Source organism: Crotalus tigris, unplaced genomic scaffold (assembly GCF_016545835.1).
Source record: "Crotalus tigris isolate CLP2741 ecotype Arizona unplaced genomic scaffold, ASM1654583v1 scf7180000024196.274895, whole genome shotgun sequence".
NCBI lineage: Eukaryota > Metazoa > Chordata > Lepidosauria > Squamata > Viperidae > Crotalus > Crotalus tigris.
This window is the reverse complement of record NW_024100424.1, coordinates 123443-147002: the sequence shown is the minus strand read 5'-3', so window position 1 is coordinate 147002 and position 23560 is coordinate 123443. Positions and strand designations below refer to the sequence as shown.

Sequence of the window (23560 nt, the reverse complement as noted above, 5' to 3'; positions counted from 1 at the left end):
TCAGGTAAACTTAATCCTAATGGCAGTGCTATTTCACTCCTCTCTTATATGTCTGTCATTTTGAAACAAGGTGCACCCATTCAAACCTAACGTTACACTGGTAAATTTCTGATTTATATATTTTATATGATAATCATATAAAATAGTATTTTATAAAGGCTAAGAAGCTTCCTATTCTCTTAGTTGCAATAAAGTACTGTGCAATACCACCATCTCCCTTCCCCCCTGTACCCTTGGTGCAGCTTATTTCAGATAATGTAATTGGCATATGCATTTCTGCCAATTTTTGTGTGAATAGAGGAGCTGTATGTAAACATTACAGGTGGGATACATATCCTTGCTCTCTCATCTACATTTGTATTAAATATTGTTTTTTGTTGGTATATTAGATGATAGGAAACAGCTTTCATTCATTCACTTATAGCTAGTGAAAATCTTGGCTGCTTTAAAGGGGATTTTTTTTATTCTAGACACCTGTAAGGTGTCTTCCATTTATGCATTCAGAAAATATTATAAAATTGACCATGCATTTTTCTTCTTACAGCAGAATATTCTTTAGAGATTCTGGGATTAAAGTTCCTGATCTCGTTCTGCCACCCTTAATTTCTCTATTATGTCCATAGTGGGTTTTTTTGGAAACTTTGAGAAAAAATGTAAATTTTCTATAATTTCTCTTCAAGAAACCTCTAGAAGGGGTTAGAAGGGCATGAAGGTTAATAGCCATTTGTTCTGTATCATTCTGATGTGGGCAATATGGGCATTTCCTTCTCCTGACAGAGGTGGTCCTGCTTTATAAGTACCAGAAGAAGTACCATCTCTAAGTCAAACAATGTCCATCTCCCTCCATGAGGATCCTAGAACAGAAATTTGTGGTAAGAATAGTTTTCTGTCTCTTATTTTGCCTACAATTATTCAACATTTCAGACTTAAAATAGAGAAGCCTTGTGAAGTCAGTGCATTTCTGATGTAATCTCTTTGAACAGTGGCATTTGTGTACACATTTATTTATATTTTTCTATTTGGGATACTGCTTTTTCATCAAGCAAAATGGAATTTCACTTGCTTCCTTTTCTCCTGTAGTGTATCCGTGGAAGAAAAGCAACTCTAGAAGAATTGCAGACTGTGCATTCAGAAGCACACACACTGATTTATGGTACCAACCCTCTGAACAGACAGAAATTGGACAGCAGGAAATTGTTAGGTACAACAAAAAATGTAATGTTACCTGCTTTCCAGTTGTTCATTTTGATTTAGGAATCTATAGATACAAAGTTCACTTAATCTAGGAATCCAGTTCTTAAACCAAATTGTTGTATGCTTTGGTACCTTCTACTTGACAAACTTTCCCATAAAGGCATACTTTTGCAATTTATTTTTCCTCTTGGAGACATTTTACTTATACATAGTATTCTAATGTTATACTACATTGAATTGAAAATTGTACACACAGATATGCAGGTATATTTTTCTGTCCAGATCAGTCAACTTTTTCAGAAGGAACCCATAATTTAAAATATCTATGTATTTTAGCTATTAAATTTCAGTTTGTACCAATTTAAATTAACGTTGCAAAGAAATTTGTTTAAAAGTTACACAGTGTAAGGACCCACCCCACTTTGCATCTTAAGAAGACAGAACTCTTGGAATAATTCTTCCAACAGGAATCCTTTATTAAGAAGAAATGGTTGCAGGCATGCTAGACAGGACTTGGGGTTCAAGCTCTCCCATTCAAGGTTTTAAGGGGTTCCCCAGTAGTCCCACCCAATCAACCCCCCTTCCAGTGATAGTTTCAAGTATCACAATTCCACCCCCTTTCTTCTTTCTTCCGTCTGGATGGAGACTTCAGATAACTACATGAAAGGCAAATACCCTTCTTTGTTATGATAAGGTCCTCTGGTGCTAATGCTTTGAGGTTACAATAAACACACATTCAGCATTCAGCTCTTTGAAGTGTACTGAAGGAAGTGAGGGCCATAAAGCCCCTTTGTTCTCCCCCTTCTCTCCCTCTTATGGCAGAATCCAGAGAAGGCAGAATTGGGAGTTTCTATATTTGATAATTAAAGATGAAATATAATTGGATTCTGACACACAGTTTTTAATAAGCATATTCATGTAGTAACACTGCCATAGAACCAATATGGATGCAGTCATCTGGAAAAAAACATTGACTTGATAATGTCTTTATATATTTTTTATTTTTTGCAATTCAATGGAAGTTGGAAAGAGATTATGTAAAGGGAATTGAGACTTTGTCTATCATCACCACAACTCTGGCAGCTGAACAGAGTATAACTAAACTTCATTTGGGAAGATAAGCTGACAAAAGAGAGATCAAATTTGAAGTGAGTTAGATAAGACTAGGAGCTATGAAGAAAATAGTTCAGAAAACATCCCCCAGAGCAACTCTGTGGGGAAGACAATTTAGCAACAATTTGGAATGCTGCCAGTTGCTCCAGTCCAAGTTCCCCTCATTTCTTCCCCTCAGTCATATAACCCAGAGGGACCCTATTCTTTCCTATTATTTTTTTAGTATTCAAGAAACTGCAGTCTTTCCCTACTTTGTTTATCCACTGTATTTGGCAATAATCAATATAACAGCCTTGTTCTTATATACATGTGATATGAATTATTCTCTAATGTAAAATTGGATTAATTTAGAAAAATTACATTTTTTTCTGAAATAAATGTAGATTTGTTGTTAAAACTGGGAATGTTTTTAACAGCAAAGGTAGATCCAAGCTAGAAACCAAGAAACTGAGTTCTAGTCCTGCCTTAGGCATAAAAACCAGCTGGGCGACTTCGGGCCAATCACTCTCTCTCAGCCCAACTCACTTCAAAGGATTGTAGGAAAAATAGGAGGAGGAAGGAGTATGAGGTATGTTCGCTGCCTTAAGTTATTTATAAAAATAAAAAAGATTGGATTAAAAAATATTTTAAAAGAGTGCAAATATTGACCAAATATTAATAATAGCACAGTGCTCTTAATATTATGTTCTTTAAAAGCATGAAATTTATGTTAATTATTCATGTTTAGGATTCATGCAGTAATTCCCCCTCAGCCTGTTAAAACCAGAGTCATATGTCACATCAAATGACTTTTGGTACATTTGTTATCTCAGAGATTTTATAGATCATGGAAGCATATATTAATAAGTATGTTACTCTTTTTCTGTAAGGGTCTACCAAAGTACTCTTGAGGACTTTTCCTTCAGGAATTTTTATCGTCATACAAACTTAGCTTTTTGATAGTCCATTTTGGATCAGATTGAGACATGATTTTACATAAATTATTTCTTCATGATTTGTATTCTGAAGATGCAACATGGATGATTTTCTGGATATTATAGTCAGTTAAAACTAGGAACCCTTAAGATTATATATTCCTGTAAATCAGAGCATTTTGATGGGCACAAAAAATATCTTGCATGTTTTTAGGAAATTGATATCCTACAAATTCGTTTTAATTATTTATTTATTAACTTTATTATAGCTGGGTGACTTACAATATCAAATAAACAGTTAAAACCAGTTAAAAGAGACATTTTTAGCCCATGGCAGCCTGGGCTAAAACAACCATACTGAACTGACAGATAACTGACCCAATAGTTTCATATAGATACTAAATAGGAGGAGGAAAGCATGTAATGCAGGGGTCCCCAACACCCAGTCCATGGACCAGCACCAGTCTATGGCATGCCAGCAACCAGGCCTCATAAACAAGCGAAGCCCCACCTCTGGGATGCAGGCAGCATACAAAACCATGCCCCCTTCAGTCCATGGAAAAAGCTTTCTTCACGGAATCAGTCCCTGGTACTCAAAAGGTTGGGGGCCACTGATATAATGGTCTTGTGATAAAGATTCCCAATTCCTTTTTTCTTTCCCCTTTTTAATTGTACATTCTAGAGAAAGACTAGAAACAAAGAGAAATAAAACAGTAAAACACAAATAAGTAAACAAGTTCTAAAATATAGACATATTCATATAGTTTCCAATATACCATTGGAAACAGTCAATTAAGAATTAAGTTTTAAAGCTTAAACTTTAATAAGAGTACATATTAGAAACCATGGTCAATACAATTTAAATAACTGATTATAAGCTATAATAATTTGAATCTGTATTGGAAATCTATTGTAATTGGAGTATCCCATGAAGTTAATTCTGTACACAGACTATAGTTTCTGTAGATTCTGTACATAGAAATTTTGGATGAAGTGTAAAATCCCTGTGTTAAGTTATAGTCCAAGAGTCAGAGTGCACAGTCTTATTGTGTTGAGGTAATCCAGGAATAAATACAGTAAACAGTGGTTTGTATTAAATGGTGGTTTATATACACTATCTACAAATATACACTAGAAACAATATACATACACGTGGTGAAACAGCGAACTCCAATACACAGCAATTACAGCAGTCAAACGAACGAGAGAGAAAGACTCCAGCAAAGCCTTCCCTTTTATACTCAAGCTTTTAAAGGGATACAGACACCTGCTGAGTCATTCCTATTATTGCATCATCCACCTTACATTGCATTACATCATTACATAAGCTGTTTGGCTATTAAATTATTATCCTGACACCAAGAATGGTTTCCAAATAGAATTGAATTCTGTGTCAGATAAGATACAAAGTTATTTTGTACATTGAAACATACTCCAACAATTTGGACAGCCATTCTTCCAAGGAAGTAATTGAACAACCCCATGGGCGGTTAACATATACAAAGCAAATTCAGCATATTTAAAAACATTATAGATTGGGAAAATTTAATTTAAAAACTGCAGGATGAAATAGAAATTAAACTTTAAAAAATTGCTTTATTCTTATATGGATCATTGTACAAAGTTATTGAATTTTATAACATTGCCACCAAATATGAATAAAGTGATCCAACTTGCTATTATATTTCTTTCAAGAGTTTTAATTAATACTGCTAAAATACAAAAACAAACAGAAAAATAAGCAATAAGAGGAAAAGCAGTCAAATAAAATTAACATAATCAGATAACTGCATGCAATGGCACTTTATAAAGCCCTGGCAAAATGTATATCTAAAATAACCAATTAAGTCTTTCTAACTCAGACTATAATAATAGCGTTGGTCAGATTCATACTGTTCAACATTTTTTACAAATCTAGTTCTCACAACAGTAGGGCAACATCTACATATCAGATAACCTTCATTTAGTGACTATAATTGGAACCAGCAACTCAGTCACTAAGTCGCATGGTTGCTGTGGAAAATAACATTAACACACAACCGTGCTTATTATTTTACTTCAGCTTTCCTTTGCTTAACAGCATCAGAAGTATATGACCCCATACAGCTGGGCAAATCCAAACCGTGGGGTAGGTTTCCAGAACTCTATGAGGAAGTTGGTAAAGGGCAAATGTTATAGCCCTTTGCCCCTATTTCCCACTGATTCACTCTGGTTCTGGGATAATTAGCAGAAAGAGAATTAATGTTTTTATTTATATTCTTTGGAGAGGACGGTATTACAAGAGAGTAAGTAGGCACATAATGGGAAATACATAAATTGAAAGGAATTCACTAGTGCCAGCTATTTGCCCAATACACTAGGCTCCAGCCCCGAGGTGTTTAGGAGGCAAACAAAAACTTAAGGTGTGAAACAAGACCAAGCCTTAAGGACAAATGCATACAAAGTCAAAATTGAGAAGACAGCAACAGACAGTAAGTGCCGCCTATGCAAAGAAGCTGAAGAAACAGTGGACCACTTGGTAAGCTGTTGCAAGAAGATTGAACAGACTGACTACAAGCAGCGGCATGACAAAGTAGCAACAATGGTGCATTGGAAGATCTGCAAAAAATTCCATTTGCCTGTAAGCAAAAACTGGTGGGATCATAAAATAGAGAAAGTCATAGAAAATAATAAAATTAAAGTGCTCTGGAACTTCAGAATTCAAACAGACAAGCACCTGCAACATAACACCCCAGACTTAACAATTGTCGATAAGAAAGACAAAAAAGTCTGGATAGTGGACGTGGCAGTGCCTGTAGATAGCAGAATAGAAGAGAAAGAACTGGAGAAGATAACAAAATACAAAGACCTACAAATAGAAATAGAAAGACTGTGGCAAAAGCAAGCAAGGGTAGTACCAATAGTCATAGGCTCCTTGGTGCAATCCCAAAACAACTGGAGCACCACTTGAACACCATTGGCATTGACAAATTCGCTATTAGTCAATTGCAAAAGGCGGCCTTATTAGGAACTGCTTCCATCCTGCGACGATACCTGTAATACCATCAAACATCTACTTCTGCCTATCCCAGGTCCTGGATAAGGACTCGATAGGTAGACAAAATGCCAAATCCAGTCTGAACATCTGGCTGACTGTGCGATGATCAATAATAATAATAAAAGTTGGAAGGGACCTTGGAGGTCATCGAGTCCAATCCCCTGCTCAGGTATGAAACCCTACACTATTTCGGACAGATCTCTTCTTAAAAACTTCCAGTGTTGGAGCATTCACCAACTCCAGTCTCTTCTTAAAAACTTCCAGTGTCGGAGCATTCACCGCTTCTGGAGGCAGGTTGTTCCATTGGTTAATTGTTCTAACTGTCAGGAAGTTTCTCCTTAGTTCTAGGTTGCTTCTCTCCTTCTTTAGCTTGTTAACGTGCAGTACCATCTTTTGAGGAAGCACTGTGCTGCAAAAAAAAGGCGGCTCAGAAAGATTGCTTGTTAGATCATAGAATCATAGGGCTGGAAAAGACTTCTAGTCCAACCAATTTCTCAGAGCAGGCGCTTTATATCATCCCAGTCAAATGGTTGTCCAGTCTATTTTTGAAAACTCTAGCAATAGAGCATCCACAACTCTATGAGGCAAATGGTTTCACTGATTAATTGTTCTTACTATCAGAAAACTCAAATACTTTGGCCACCTCACTGGAGAAGAGCCTAATGCAATAGAAGAAGGGGCCGACAGAGAATGAGGTGGCTGGATGGAATCACTGAAGCAGTAGGCGTGAGCTTAAAGGAACTCCAGAAGATGGTAGAGGACAGGAAGGCCTGGAGGAACGTTGTCCATGGGGTCGCGATAGGTCGGACACAACTTTGCAACTAACAACAACAATACTATCAGAAGATTTCTCATTATTTCTAGGTTGGATCTCTCTTTAACAAGCTTCCATCCAGAAAACAAGCTCAGGATCCAAAAAGATCTTGACAAACTTGAACAATGGGCCCTATCCAACAAAATGAATTTTAATGTGGAGAAAAGCAAAGTTTTACATTTAGGCAGGAAAAATCAAAGGTATAAGTATATATTAGGTGAGACCTGGCTCAAAAACAGTACCTGTGAGAGGGACCTTGGAATCCTAATGGATGATCACTTGAGTATGAGTCAGCAGTGTGCAGCAGCACCCAAAAATGCTAATACAATCCTAGGTTGTATAAACAGGCATAGAATCAAGATCACACGAGGTATTAGTACTGTTTTATAAAACCCTAGTAAGACCACACCTGGAATACTGCAGTCAATTTTGGTCACCATACTACAAAAAAGATGTTGAGACCTTGGAAAAAGTTCAGAGAAGAGCAACTAAATTGATCAAAGGCCTGGAGGCTAAACATGAAGAATGGCTGCAGAACTTGGTTTGGCTAGTCTAAAGAAAAGAAGAAATAGGGGTGACATGATAGCAGTATTCCAGTATCTGAGGGGCTGCCACAAAAAAGAGGGCCTTAAAGTATTCTTCAAAGCACCAGAGGGCAGGACAAGAAACAATGGTTGGAAACTGAAGAAAGAGAGAAGCAACCTGGAATTAAGGAGAAAGTTCCTAACAATGAGAACAATTAACCAGTGAAATAGCTTGTCTTCAGAAATCGTGGGTGCTCCATCACTGGAGATTTTAAAGAAGAGGCTAGACAGTCACTAGTCTGAAATGGTATAGGTGAGCAGGGGACTGGACTAGAAGACATCCAAGGTCCTTCCAGTTCTATTCTATTCTATTACTTCTTATCCTGCTATATCATGCTTTGGAGAATAAGTCAATCCCTTCTTCTCTGTGATAGCCCCTCAGTACTGCAATACAGTTGTCATGCCCCCCCCCCTTTCTCCTTTTCTTCAATAGGCTAGACATACTTAGCTCCTTCAACCATTCATCATTCAATTTGCCTCTGGACCCTTTATCATCTTTGTTGTACTTCCCTGCACAATTCCAACATGTCAGCATCTTTCTTTGTATCATGGTGATCAGAACTGCATACAGTAAGTGAGATCTCATCGGTGTGGTATAAAGCAGTATAATCATTTGTGATCTTGATACTGTTCCTTTGTTGATGTGATGCAGGATTACATTGGCTTTTTTAACAACTGCAGCATATTGCAGGCTCATACTTAAGTGGTGGTCCACTAGGAAACCTAGATTTCTCTCACAATTACTATGTTGAGCCAGATAACACCTGTTCTATATCAATGCATTTGGTTTTTCCTACCTAAGTATCTAATATTTGACTTTGTCCAAAGTAGATGGGTGTTTTCTTACCACATTGTTGCCTATCTTGTTTTATGCTCATGTTCTGTCTCCCTCAATGCTGATTTTGGTAAGATTGGGCTGTTTCTTTTGCATAAAAATAAATGCAAAAAAGGAATTGAGCAATTCTGCTTTTTCCTCTGCTGTTTGTTATCTTGCCATCTGCTTCCATTAGTGGATCTATCATTTTCTTCACTTCTTGCTCCTTATATATTGAAAGAAACTTTTTTATAATTTTTGGCATTAATTGCTAGTCTTAGCTCATTCTGAGCCTAAGCTTTCCTGACTCCCTTCTTACAGATTCAGGCTATTGGTATTCTGCTTTACTTATGTGTTCCTCTTTCATTTTTTTTTATTTGACCTTTTTGTCCCACAATTTGTCAGAGAGCTCTTTGTGGAACCATGCTAGTCTCATCTGTGTATTTTGTTTTTCTTTCTCTGTGGTATTAGTTTAGCTTGGGTCTTCATTATCTCATTTTTCAGAGTTTCCCAAGCATATTGAACTATTTATCCTGTTAGAATATCCATCCATGGAATCCTTCCTAATCTCTTTCTTAGCTTGTGGAAGTCAGCTCTCTTAAAGTCTAAAACACTAGTCTGACTTGGTTCAATTACCTGTAGTTGCTTTAGGATAAATTCAAGTCTATTATATTTGCTATTGCCCAAACTTCCTATAATTTCTACTCTTTTGTAATTCTTACTTAATTAATAAGAATTAAGTCCTGTGTAGCTATCCCTCTTGTTCTCTCCTCTATCTTTTTTATGACAAAGTTGTCAGCTAGACATGTCAGGAGCCTGTTTGATCTCCCACTCCCTGCAGAGTTTGTTACCCAGTTGATGTCAGGATATTTAAGGTCTCCCATTTCTACAGTGTAGTGTGTTTCCTCAGCTAACTGATTAGCAAAGAGTTCATCTATTTCCTATGATTGTTTGGGTGGCCTGTAATACACATTTGTGATGCACACCTGCAGCAAAGTCTTTTTTCCTCTAATATTTATCCAAGTGCTTTCAAGCAGACTTTCATCCCTAGTATTCTAAATTTCTATGGAGTTATAGTGACATACCCAGCCCAATTTTTTGTTGGGTCTGTTTCTTTGGAACAATTTATATTCTGCTTGAATGTTCCAATTGTGGATTCCATCCCATCAAGTTTCAGTAATAGTTACGATATCATACTTGCCCTTATGTACTACTATTTCAAACTCTCCCTGTTTGGTCCCCATACTGTGAGTATTGTTATATAGGCATTTGAGCTTTTTGTGGTTATCCCTAGTTTTGCTTCCTATATCTCCTGATTTGTACTTGTGTGCCCCTTTTCATTCGCTTTCTCATTATTTGATTTGTGGTTTAGTGTTACAAGTTGGTCACCTGTCTTTACTCTTTAGTTGGTCTCCAGTTTTAGTTTTAACCTCTTTGGATAGGTTTAGCCCATTGTTTCCCAAACACATTCTTTCCAGTCTTTGTGAGGTCCAGTCCTTCTTTTGCTAGAAGCCCTTTGTCTAGATAGCGTACTCCATTGTCTAGAAAGCCAACGTTTTCATGACAGCATCATCCTTTTTTGGCTGCTGCCACAAATGTTGCTCATATTTAAGTGATTGTCCACTAGGACTCCAAGATCCCTATCACAGTTACTGGTATTGAGCCTGTTCAAATGGTTTTCTTGCCTAAGTGTACTTTTCCCACCATTGAATTTCATTTTGTTAGATAGAACCCAATGTTCAAGTGTCAAGATCTTTCTGTATCTTGAGCCTATCTTTTGGTGTATTTGCTATTCCTGCCAGCTTGGTGTTGTCTGCAAATTTGATGAGTTCCCTTCTATTCCCCTATTTAAAGATATTGAAGAGTTCTGGGCCTAAAACGGAACCCTGGGGTTACCCTACTGACCACCTCCCTCCATGTGGATTTAGTTCCATTAAGGACTATACATTGAATATGGTTTGTCAGCTAGTTAAAAATCCATCTGTTGATAGTATTGTCTATCCCACATTTTTCTAGTTTTCAAAGAAATAGGTTGTGGTCTACTTTCCGTTTGTCTGAGAGTTTGTTGTGCAACCATGGTGCTTTTTTCTTGGGTTTCTTGTTTTTCTTTTTCAGTAGTATTGAACTGAATGGGACTTTTATAATCATATTTTTCAGAGTTTCCCAAGCTTCTTGAGTTGAGTTCCCCTTTACGATTTTCACCTGTGGGATCTTTCCCAAGCTTTCTCAGCTCTTTTAAAGTCTAAGACACAGTTTGATTATGTTCTGTTTTTGTCTGTATTATATTGACTTCTAATATAACATGGTCACTTTCCCCAAAGTTCCTGCAACTTCAATCCCCTCTATCACTTCTTTTCTATTAGTGAACTTCTCAGTCACATCTTTAATTTTTGCACCTAGAAGTCAACACATTTTCCTTAAAAAATTGTTTGATCTACAAATTGTTGGTTCTGTTCCTCTAAGTAGTGAATCACCAGTCACTAACACAGTCCTTTTTTGATTTGGGGTAATATGAGCTACTTTATCATATTATTGACATTGACAAAGTTTTTTTTTCACGTGTCTACGTGTTTCTTTCTTAGGGGAAGATATGAAATCGATTACTTAAGGCAGCAAGAAGCTTCCTTATCAGTTTTTTTTAGCATGATATGCTGCCATCATACCCATATACTGAAATGATCCCAATGTTACTGAAGTTTAGGGAATAACAGAAAGTTGTTTAAATTGCCACTTTTGGGAGCAAATCTTTACTCATCGTGTTTACTGCCATACACTTCACAGTACTTATTGAGGGATAACAAAATCTTTTAGATAAGGTTCTCCTAACATTCCTTGCATCTCACTGAATGTCCAGCATCTGAGCCCTTGTTACCTGCCACTGAAAAAATATTTAAAAGGGATTGTTTGCTTTCGTACCAATCCTTCAGGAAGGATGCTTCTTTAGCAATACTCTATATTCTTTTTTTAGGAATATGATATTGTCAACTACATCAATGTCAGCCTGTTTAAAACGTTTTGGCCAACTGAATTTTTATCTGGTTTATTCATGAGGAGAAGGTTGTAGGTAAATGGGCAAGATGATTTTAAAATATCAATATCAAATATTTTTAAAACCCTCAAAGAATCTTTTCTTAAGAGTTTAAAACCTGTTTCTGTCTCCAATTTTGGTGCTTGGCATTAAAGACCCAATCTTATAGTCTTGCTGCAGAAAGGATGCAGTTAAGTTTAGAGGCTGAGGGAATCAGTGTCACATTCAGCACCTAATATTATTGTAGGAATGAATAGGTCTATACTATTAATTTTGATGACAGATTTTTAAATTACTCCCAAATCACATGTGTTTTGTAATTTTAACAATGTTTTACTCTACTCTAATTCCTCTAGGCTCTCTGACATCACTGTTTGTCAGGCTTCCATGTGGTGGCATTGGGGTAAGCATTTTTTCTTATTTGGTCAAGTAATGCAGCAGAACTTGATTAAATTGATTAAATCCATGTTGATTAAACTGACTAAATATACAATTCTCATTTTTATTATAGAACTCATATATTCTATAAACTTTGGGGAAAACACTCTATGCAGTAATTTTACGTATCTTCAATAAATATTATTGATAACTGAAATATTTGCATCTCTACCGGGATTCCCAATTGTACAAAGCCTTGTTCATATCAGAGGAAGCATATATTTTTTTTCCAAATATTACGATTGTTTCATACTAACATGCTGTTTTGAAAATTTGTTTTTTTTTTAATAAAGAAGCTTTATTGACACAGAAGTATGAAGAGACTCCATGCACTTTGTTTTTAAATATATACATCTGGTACTTTAGCTTCTCTATTGATTCTTACATTTAAGATTCACACTACCTATATAATTTATCTCAAATATTAAAAACAACAACAACAACAACATATTTACAGATTACATAAATTGTTCAGGCTTGAAAATAGATTTCTTATTTAAAATAAATGCCATAAAGTGAAACACAACAAACAGGGGGCATTCCTTTCTTGCCAAAGAATGTATTTGCAGTCCTGTTTTGCCATTGCACCAAGCAAGTGGAATGATTGGTTGAATACCTCTGAAGCATGATATGTGAAGTAGTCTATAGAATATGTTGTTTTGCTTCTTGACCTCATGGTAGCCATCAGGGTAAACAACAGTTACTGAATTGCATAAAGAATGAGAATGATCTTGTGATGCTCTTCATGGTTTTTATTATGAATATATGCAAGTTTATATCACTCAGGTCCCCACTTTGGAGATGAAAACACTGCCTCTTTTCATATTACACATCTTTAAACTCTGTAATATGAAGAAGCTTGTGATAATAAAAGCCCAGTCTACCACAATACCACTGAAAAATGAAAAATAAGAAATCCAGAAAGAAACCAGAAGGGTTGCATAAAGAACTCTCCAATAAACTGAAAGACAAGAAGGATAAATATAAAAAATGGAAAGAGGGATCATAATTAGGCATAATCATGGGCCAAATCTGCAAAGATGAAGTCAGGAAAGCCAAGACTCAGAATGAACTAAGACTTGCAACAAATATCAAAAGCAATAAAAATAAGTTTATTTCAACAAATAAAAAAACCAGAAAAAGTCAAGTAAACAAATTGTCTGCTAATGGGATGAAATGGGAAGGAAGTGATGAGCATTAGGGAGAAAGCAGAGCTGTTTAACTCATTTTTTGCATCTGACTTCACACAAAAAGATAAAATAGCCCAGCTACCAAAAACAGAACCATAAAAGGCAGACTAGAAATGCAAATTAAAATAGGCACAAAAATGGTAAGAGAATAGCTGTCCACCATAGACAAGTTCAAATCATCAGGACCTGATGGATTACATCCCAGAGTTCTGAAGCAGCTGGCAGATGTGATCTCAGAACAATTGAAACCATATCTTTCAAAGATTCTGGTGTACCAGGGAACTACCATAGAACTGATTCCATCTTCAAAAAAAGCAGGGGAGTTGATCCAGGAAACTACAGATCAATCAGCCTGATATCCATACCTGGGAAGATCCTGGAAAAGATAATGAAGCAACAGGAGGAAGGGGATCTTGGAGTCCTGGTGGACAATCACTTATATATAAGCTATCATTGTGTTGCAGTCAACCAAAAAAGTCAATGCCCTAGGCTGCATTAATAGAGGGATAGAATTGATATCACATGAAGTGTTAGTACAGCTTTATAATGCCTTGGTGAGACCACACTTGGAATATTGCATCCAATGTTGGTTGCCACAATATAAAAAAGATGTTGAGACCCTGGAAAGAGTACAGAGAAGAGCAACAAAGATGAGTAGGGGGCTGGAGGCTAAAACATGAAGAACAGTTGCAGGAATTGGATATGTCTAGTCTAGTGAAAAGAATGGCCAGGGGTAACATGTCAAGAGTGTTCCAATATTTAAAGGATTGTCACAAAGAAAAGGGGTTCAGCCTATTTACCAAAGCACTAGAAGGCAAGACAGGATGCAATGGATGGAAACTAATCAAGGCAAGAACCAACCTAGAACTAAGGAGAAATGTCCTGATAGTGAAACATTTAGTGGAATGACTTGCTTTCAGTAGTTGTGGGTGCTCCATCACTGAAGGTTTTTAAGAGGAGATTGGACAGCCGTTTGTTTGAAATGGTATAGGGTCTCCTGCTTGTGCAGGGGGCTGGATTAGAAGATCTCCAATGTTCCTTCCAACTCTGTTATTCTGTTAAAGTTCAGCTCTTGCCCCTTAGCACAGCTCTGCTTTGACCACCACATAAATAGCATCTGAAGATGAAGCCTCACTTTTACATGACATATTTTCAGCTTTCTAAGTGACAGATTGGAGAATTTGTTTACTCCATTTAAGAATCACCCAATCTGTTTCTTCCAGTGTGGATGTAAATTATTTCATGTGTGTGAATGCTGTTTATTATCTCTTACGACTATAAAACCCGCCATTCTGCAGTTAGTCTGTGAAATAATCTAACTCTCATGGGTAAATGTCACTCCCCTTTCTTTAAAAAAATAAATAAATGGGGAAATAGATCATTCCCACTTATCTTTTGTGATTCTTAATGGCACTCAGACACCATCTAGAATGCAACTTCCCTGTCACAAGTCAGATCTGATCCCATTCAACATCTGGTTTTACAAATCAGTTCCATTTTTGCCTAGTGTTATACTTCTTGGCACATATAATGTCAAGTGCAATGGTAACTCTATCTCTCTTTATATGCAATGGCTTCTTGCTTAATAACAGGTTTTCCTAGTTCCAACCTATTGTGAAGCACATAGCTGACAATCCCATTATTTATGGATGCCTCTTTGTTAAGAATAATTTTTTAATGAACGTACATGTGTACCCCTTCTTCTTTCTGTGGCCTCATGGAATGGAAAGCATGTTTCCCTTATTTCCAGAAACATGATGCAAAGGCTGAACTTGAGTGGCAGTTCAAGTTTAATCCAAACTTTCAAAGTCTTTCTAATGCAGTTTGGGGTTCAGATGACCTTAGAAATATTACAGTTTTTTGGGACCAAAAAAAAGCAAGGAAAAACAGATTTGTTGATACTACAGAATCTGGCAATTCAATCCAGGATCTGCTGCATAGCTAGATTACTTGCCCCCTGGGATCCCAGGACTGTCTAGTAATCTGATGTAATCATTTGATTTTAATGATTTATGACCTGGAGCTCAACCAGAGAGTTACCTTATTCATATTTGATATTGCAAGTATCCTAAGAGCGAACTCTTCGTACACATACAAAACATCCAGTGCTCCTAATATTCTAGTGGGATGGATATGGGACTTTTTTATTAGATGAATTGTAGTTCAAGTACGTGCTATACATATTTCCCTGCTGGTCTGGTGAAGGTCATGTGCGACACTAGCCACTGTACACTGATAGCTTGATGAACACATTAATCATAGTTGGTCTCACTTTTCCTCTCTCACAGGGGAATGCATCTCACACAGAGGAATACCTTTCTTCCATCTATCTCTAGAAAACACAGTGTATCATTAAATATAATACAACATTTGTACTTGCTGCATCTCTAGTTGACAAGCTGGAGACTGATTGTAAACATGCTTCTTTCAGAGATATCTGGAAAGTTTTTATACTTCATTATGAGTTTGACCAAATAAACTTTTATTATCAGTGTGTTTCATATATATTTCTATTATTGAAATACTGTAGCTGATCAATGGTCAAGAGTAATACTTAAACTCATGAATACTTAAACACTAATATCTTGCTCCTCTCAGATTTCTTTTCTCCAGATTAAACATTCCAATTTCCTCCATCTTGTCCTTATAGCACATGTCTTTTAGTTCCTATAATTATCCTTGCCATCATCTTCTAAAACTGTTCTAACCTGTCAATATTTTGTAGTGCCCGGAATGGTAAACAGACATACTGCTGTAGCCTCATCAGCACAGAGAAGAGGGAAATAAGGATTGTGTATGTTTTTAGTACAATGCTTCCTCTAATGCAGCCCTTTTAGTTATTCACATTGCTGGCTTATGTTCAGTTTAGTGTCAGTAACTAGACCCAAGTCTTTTTTCAGTGTTGTGCTTCCAAGTCATAACTTCTTGGACTTGTATGTGTTCCATATATTTTTTCTCCTTTACATTTTTTCCAGTAAAAGTATGTTTTGTTCTCCGAGCTTTGTTTACCTAGATTTGATTTCAGTTTAATTTTGTCATTTTGGGTGCTGTCTAAACTTCACAATTTTGTGTCATCATTAACTACAAAGTTTCAAAATTAATTAAAATATTCTCACTTAACTTCTACCATAATAATTTTTAAATTGCCTTATTTTTCTTGAGAACAATTTTAAATAATCTGGTTAGTGTTACGAATATTATTTTGAAAACTATCCCAGCATTGTTTCGGCAAATATCTCTACATTTTGCAAAATAAGATAAAATGAACTACTGTTCAATATGTGAAATTACATAGAAACAAATTAATTGAAAGATTGGGATATAATTATCTTCCATTGCACTTGGCAAATCTATAGTTTAAAACAGACATGTCAAACACACGGCCTGGGGGCCGGATGCAGCCCGCAAAGCCATCCTGGAAACAGTGAGGGAACGGCCCCTACTGCCTTGGCCCTGGCCCAGGCCAGCCGGGAGTCAATGTACAATTTTGTGGTGGCCATCTTGGCACTTGCCCCAGTGGACCATGCCTTGGCACTTTCCCTGGTCCCACCCCCTTCTGCCAGAGACCCTCAGATCTGGCGCACTCCTGCCCAAGCCCCCCATAGGCACCCTTGACGCGAATGATGTAGGACTGGCCACACCCACCCAGTAGGCCACACCCACTCCATCCATGCCCACCCATTAGGCTGTACCCACTCTGGCAATACTCACCCCCCCCCCAGGGCAACCGTAATGTTAATGCAGCTCTCAGTGAAATTGAGTTTGACAACCCTGGTTTAAAAAATGGCCCACTGAAGACCTACAAAAAATGTCGGTTAAATCAGTATTGGCAAGAAAAAACACCAATTGGTACGAAATGTATATGCAGAACTCACCCAGAAATTCTGGTTCTAAATGCTTTTCATATCTTGTCTATGTCTTTATTTTGTACTGAGCAATCTTTTTTATACAGATGACTGTTTGTCATCTCTTATCCACATGATAAAGTTTGATCAAGCTATGTTTGAGGATGTCCATTAATCTTTTAGAGTACAAAAAATGATTGGTTTATTTGCTCTAATTATGAGATATAAGCTCTACCTTAGTTCTAAGAAAAATAGATGATATACATGATGGGAGAGCTAAAATAATTTAGAAGCCAATTCTCCATTTTCTTTCTTATTTTCTCTCCTTTGTATCTTTAATGTCTAATGATGCTGTTATATCTGCATAAGATTATTATTCTTTATGCAGATCAAACTTTTTTTTGTTATCAGATCCTGGAAAAGCAAAATAGTCGTTTCCGCCTAGGAATTTTCTAAATAATTTGTATTAATAAACATATTCCATAGCCAGTTAGCCAAATACTCACAATTCCCTTTCCAAAGGATCTTGTCCTATCAATATATGCAGGACTGTCACCTGGTCAGAGCCATTTGTCTTCATTTAGCACTTTAATTTTGATATCTTTGGGGTTTTTTTAAAGACACTTTCTTCAGCAAAGCTCTGTTATCTACTGACTTTTGTTAACATTTTATTAGTAATAGGTAGCTAGTTAATTATTCTTAGGTGTGGAATATTACAGAAACCAGAATGAAATCTGGTTAGTTAAAGTAACAGTGGATTTTTATAGATGATCTTTTGTGGATTCATACAACCTATGGTTCTTCTTTTAGGAAATGGTTTAGTTCTATAATTATTTGGAGTGGTCTTCAAAAATGAAAGTGGAACATTGGGAGCTGTGTTTTAGAAGATGTATGATATGATACAGACAAGATATGTTTCTTGTCAAAAATCTTATATCTGAACATGTCCCAAAATGGATGCATGAGGATAACCGCTTAAAGAACTTCACTTATAGGTGTATAAGAAGTTTATCTGTAGCTAAAGAGCTTTTTAAAGAAAAGTAAATCAGTATTTATATTTGTGATGGCAGTGCTACCAATTTTGAGTTGGGGAGTAATTCACTTTGGGTATTTATCATTATTTGCATTTATAATTAAAATACTTAAGTTATGATTTAACAGTTCCAGTAGTCAGCATGCAGTGCTCTGTGTAGTCTAAATTGTTTCAGAATTTACAACAGTATCTTTACAATATTTCTGAATCCATTTTTATTCAGGTGGACAATGATACAATTTGGAATGAAGTGCATTCATTCAGTGCTGCTCGTCTTGCTGCTGGCTGTGTCATAGAGCTTGTATTTAAAGTAGCTACAGGAGAACTAAAGGTTGGTCTGGTATTGATAATATTTTGGCTTTCATTTTTACATGTGATAGTAACTGGGTTAATTTTGTTTTCATGTCACATAGCAAACAACTTTTACAATATTTCCAAACATAAGAGTTTGTAAGAATATACAAAGGGCAGAAATTCAGGAATTGTGAAATTTGTTTTGTATAGTGCAATTATAGTTAGGAATACTAAAAAATCTCTCTGATTTTAATAATTAGTAATTTAATTTATTTATTTTACTCCAGTCTTTTATAACACATATATAACTCTTGCTCCTGCTCCTTAATCTCAGGGCTTGAGATCTGAAAAATTATTAGACAATATAGTTATAGATGGAACAAGTCAATAGCCCTCTATGATACAAAGTTCCATAAGCTGCATTACTTGCCAATATAATTCTGAATTCACTGCAAAATTTATCTAACTTTCATTATTCTAAAGGGACCTCCTCCCAACTGAGATTTACATGCATATATGTGTAATGTCCCATCTTTTCTAGAAATCTGTTTCTCACAGTAATCAGTAAGCCATCCATACAGAGGATATAATAGCGTGTAATATTCAAGTGCATGCCTCCTCTGAATATTTAGGTTTTTCATAAAAATTACATCATCTTTAGTCAAGTTTACCTCCTAGTAATTTATGTGAACAAACAAGAAGTTCTCAAATCATAAAAGCAAATGGGACTGGCATTGCCATCACCAAGTCAAGCAATTGTAAAGGGTAATGTCACATTGCTTAGCAATAGAAATCCAGGCCGTCCCAGTTGTCATGATAATCACAAGACACATCAGTTGTTATGCAGGAAGTAGAGGAAATCTCAGACAAGGACTGTGAGGTATTACCATGGGTTGGGGGAGGCCCAGTGCAGGCTGTGTGCAAGTTCATGGTGCTGGAGTGCAGTGTGAGCTTAGGCAGGCTGGAAAAAGAGAATGCAGAGTGCATGTGTGTGAGCAAAGGGAGACCAGGAAAAATGATGCAGGATGCATGTGTCTGTGAGTGCAGGGAGACCCAGGGAAGGAAAGCACCAGTGAGTGCGAGCATGCAAAAGGGAGAATGAGTGTATGGTGCATGTGAGTGTAGATGGGGGGGGGAGATATCCCTTCTCTACCAGTTTCCACATTAACTTTGCTTGTGCATAGCCTGCAGAGAAGGTCTGCAACACTTGCCTGCCATTAGATTATAAAATGAGAGCAAATCCCACTCCCTATAAACCAGTGGTTCTCAACCTGTGGGTCGGGACCCCATTTGGGGCAAACGACCATTTCACGGGGGTCGCCAAACAACGCAGTCCGCCATTTTTTTCCCCTTTTCCTTAGCTGTGCTATTCCCTTTTATTCTATTGGCTTTTGAAAGCCAATAGAATAGACTCTCTTGAATAGAGTCTAATTCTATTGGCTTTCAAAAGCCAATAGGAATTGTCCAGGCTGTCTCTGCCCTGCTGAGCCCGCCAAAAGGCCCATTCTGCAAACGGTGCTGCACCAGTTGAGTAGTCCTCGACTTACAACCGGTTGAGTAGTCCTCGACTTACGACCGGTTGGGGGTCGCGGCATTAAAAAGGTTGAGAACCACTGCTATAAACACTGATGATGTTACCTAGTTTGGTAAAGAAATGTCTGCAAGAAAATAACCAAGCTCAGAGAGCATCAAGAACAACTGAAATCTTTTAAATTGAGAATAAGTCACCCTTCAAAATTTTCCTTTCAATAAAGCAAGAGCTATCAATTTATTCCTGCTGTTCATCATATTACTGTCCACAAGAGGACTTTAAGAAAAGTCCTCTAGAAACATCCTGCCTCTTTTCATTCATAAAGAGTTTTACCAAAGGTTTCAGTATGTCTAAATTGGTACTATCTAGAACACTGGTGGTGAACTTATGGCACGCGTGCCAGAGGTGGCACTCAGAGCCCTCTCTGTGGGCATGCGCACCATGCCCCAGAGATGGCATCCGTCCTTCAACCAGCCGCCCGCTAACTCACTGAGGTCCCACGTGGCCAGATGCATCCCAGCATCGCTCATTCCCCCCCCCCCCCATCCCATTCGCATGCTCTCCTTTTTCCGGGCACGACTCACTGCATCGCTGCCTCAGCTGTCGGCCGGCCATCCAGCTCAGAAGTGGCTTCTCTGAATTGCTGGTGGCAGGCTGCGGAGCCCCAGAGTGTGCCGGTCGAGGGGCTAGCAGGCTGTGTATGCTGACAGACACTGTCGGCCCCCATGCGCTTGCTGGCCTCTGTGTATGGGGGCCGATGGTGTCAGGCAGCAGCCATCCAGGCCCCTGCCTTGCCTTGCCCTGCGACAGTGGCACCCCCTCCCTGCCTCGCCTTGCTTCACCCCGCAGGACGAGCCTCCTGCCCACCGCCCCACCTGCCAAAGATCCCCTGGATCTTCCCCAACCCTGCCTGGCCTCCAAAGGCGTCCCTCCCCATGAGCAACATCAAAGTGATCACGCCCACCTTGGTCATACCCACCCAGTTTGCCATGACCACCACAGGCACGCCCACCCAGTGGCCACGCCCACCTGGCACCCGGTGATACATAAGTGGGTTTTGGGTTGCAGTTTGGGCGCTTGATCTCTAAAAGGTTCGCCACCACTGATCTAGAATATATGAAAATGTATTGTATTTAGTTTACATATGGATAAGCTTTTGAGCACATCAACTAGTGCAGCTGTCACTGATTAGTACAGATCTATATAGCTCAGTCATTCAAGTCCTAGTTATCTCACAATTGGACTATTCTAACGTGCTCAACATGGAAGCCACAGCTGATGCAGTATGAAGCAGCACAGATTCCTTGGGCCTAAAGAATGACCCATGTAACACCACTGTTCCATAAGTTGCATTGGTTGCCAATCTGCTTCCGGGTGCAATTCAAGATGTTGGTAATCACTTTTAAAGCCCTTTCTGGCATGGGTCCAGGCTACTTGAGGGACCGTCTCATCCCACTGGGATTGGCCTATCTCACCTTTGCCGGCAGAGGAGGCATGCTCTGTGCCCCATCGCCCAATTATTGTGGCTCTGCCGTTGCTCCTGCTCTGTGGAACATCTCTCTCTCCCCCTCCCCCCCAGTGTGAGGTCGGCCCCAAACCTCCTGACCTTTCGTAAGAATTAAAGGCCTGGCTCTGCCAGTTAGCTTGGGGGCCTCAATGGGGGAACATTGCAATGGAGGTGATAGATCGATTAAGAACAGATTCCACCTCTCCCTCTGCTTCCACCCAGAGTAACTCTGGGCAGCTTACAATATACACACACACACACATACACAAACACCTACATTCTATACACTATACACATACATTTTACTCTGCTAGTTGTTGCAAACTATAGGGAGAGGTGCTCATATCCGTTTCAAGGTCATTGAGCCAGCGCTGTCCAAAGACATTTCTCCATCATGTCGCCAGCATATGTCATAGAGTGCTGTTATCTTCCCCCCACACATATACATAGATACATAACACTTATACATATATATGTGTGTGTGTGTGTGAGTGCGTATGTATATGTGTTTCTGTATCTATGTGGGGAGGGGGAGGTAACAGCACTCTATGGCAACACACTGGTGACATGACCACAGAAATGTCTTTGGACAGAACAGCTACCAATTGTAGATCTCATCACAGCCACAGAGTCAGCCATCAGGAACAATAAACTGGCAGAATCAGAGACAGAACAATTAAGGATGAAGGTATTTGCAGCCCTCTCCAGTGCCAAAACACCCCCCTCCAACCTCATAATTCCAGAAAGGAGAGTAGTGACATCCCTAGGAAGAAACCCAAACATCACAATCTTGGCAGCTGATAAAGGAAGATGCACAGTTATCCTGAACACAGACGCCAAGATGGACACTTTTCTAAAGGATACTACTACATATGAGACTCTGAATAGAGATCCTACCAGCAGTTATAAAAAAAAGATCATTGATTTCCTGCTACTACTGAAGGACAATGCCATTGACAAACCACAATACAATTATCTTTACCCTGGGGAAGCCACTCCATGCATATATGGACTCCCCAAAATCCGCAAAGAGGGCACCCAGACCAACTGTCAGCAGCATCAACTCCGTCACCTATAACATTATGAAACATTTAAACACCTTATTAGCCCCTTTGATTGGCAACACCACATCAACAATTCATAGGACTTTGTCAGCAAGGTTTGAAAACTAACATTGGATCCAGGTGAAACTATGGTTTCTTATGGTATAACTTCACTTTTCACTTGCATTCCAACAACTGAAGCTGTCATGGTAGTGAAGAAACATCTGCTACAAAACACCACATTAGCAACAGAACTAACCTCAGCCCAGATCATATATGTGCCATGTTGGATCTCTGTCTGACTACTACCTATTTTAAATACAATGAAGGTTTATACAGACAAAAATACAGCTGTGCCATGCGTTCACCTGTGTCCCCCATTGTTGCCAGTCTCTACATGGAAGAGGTAGAAACCAAAGCACAACTCCTTCACAGGATTTCCCTCCACTCATTGGTATAGGTATGTGGATAATACTTGAGTCAATAATAGAATACAGGAAGCAGAAGCCTTCGCCAAACACATCAACACTGTGGACAAATACATTAAGTTCACGTGGGAAGATGTTAAGGAAAACATCTGGCTTTCCTGGACTGTGCAGTGCACATTAAGGAAGACAGAAACCTTAACAATGAAGTTTACAGAAAACACATGCACAGAGATTAGTATTTACATTTTGATTCTCACCACCCACTAGAGCACAAAACATGAGTGTTCAGAACCCTAAACCACCGGACTGAAAGTTTACAGTACTGGCCAAAATTGTAGAAACATTTTGGGAAAAGTATACATTTGAGGTTTGATGGCTAATAACATCATTTTTTTTGGACTAATACCATAAAATTATATATCAATGGAAAGATAATAGAAAGAATGTAATGCAGCAAGGTTTGTTCAATTATCTGTTTTCTATGAAAGGTTATAGCCAAATAACCAGAAAAAGGAAGCAAAACTTGCTCAGATTGATATCAGGTAGCTTTCCTTCATCTGATTGTAGCCAGTGAGCATGAGTGTTTAGAGAGCCAATCAGGTATCATCCTGTTTTGGCAATGAGCCAATCAGATCACAATAGGATTCAGTTATTGATGTCATGTATTGAAGCTGAGAAGAGGACATTTGTCAGTGTGTTATGTGATCAAGCTGGTTGGATTTTTTTGTGCTCTTTCATTTAGTGAGCTTGTAA

The 23560-nt window shown here is 38.1% G+C and overlaps 1 protein-coding gene across 3 annotated transcripts in view; it reads left to right on the top strand.

Moving 5' to 3' along the window:
- The window catches only part of HDAC4 (histone deacetylase 4), a 223581-nt gene that overhangs the window by 116954 nt on the left and 83067 nt on the right, over positions 1–23560 (top strand). For all 3 annotated transcript variants that reach the window (XM_039323459.1, XM_039323460.1, XM_039323458.1), the window contains 3 exons: positions 1081–1201; positions 11855–11901; positions 18228–18335. In XM_039323459.1, coding sequence (XP_039179393.1) covers positions 1081–1201; positions 11855–11901; positions 18228–18335 — 276 coding nt within the window. The remainder of the gene's footprint in view (positions 1–1080; positions 1202–11854; positions 11902–18227; positions 18336–23560) is intronic.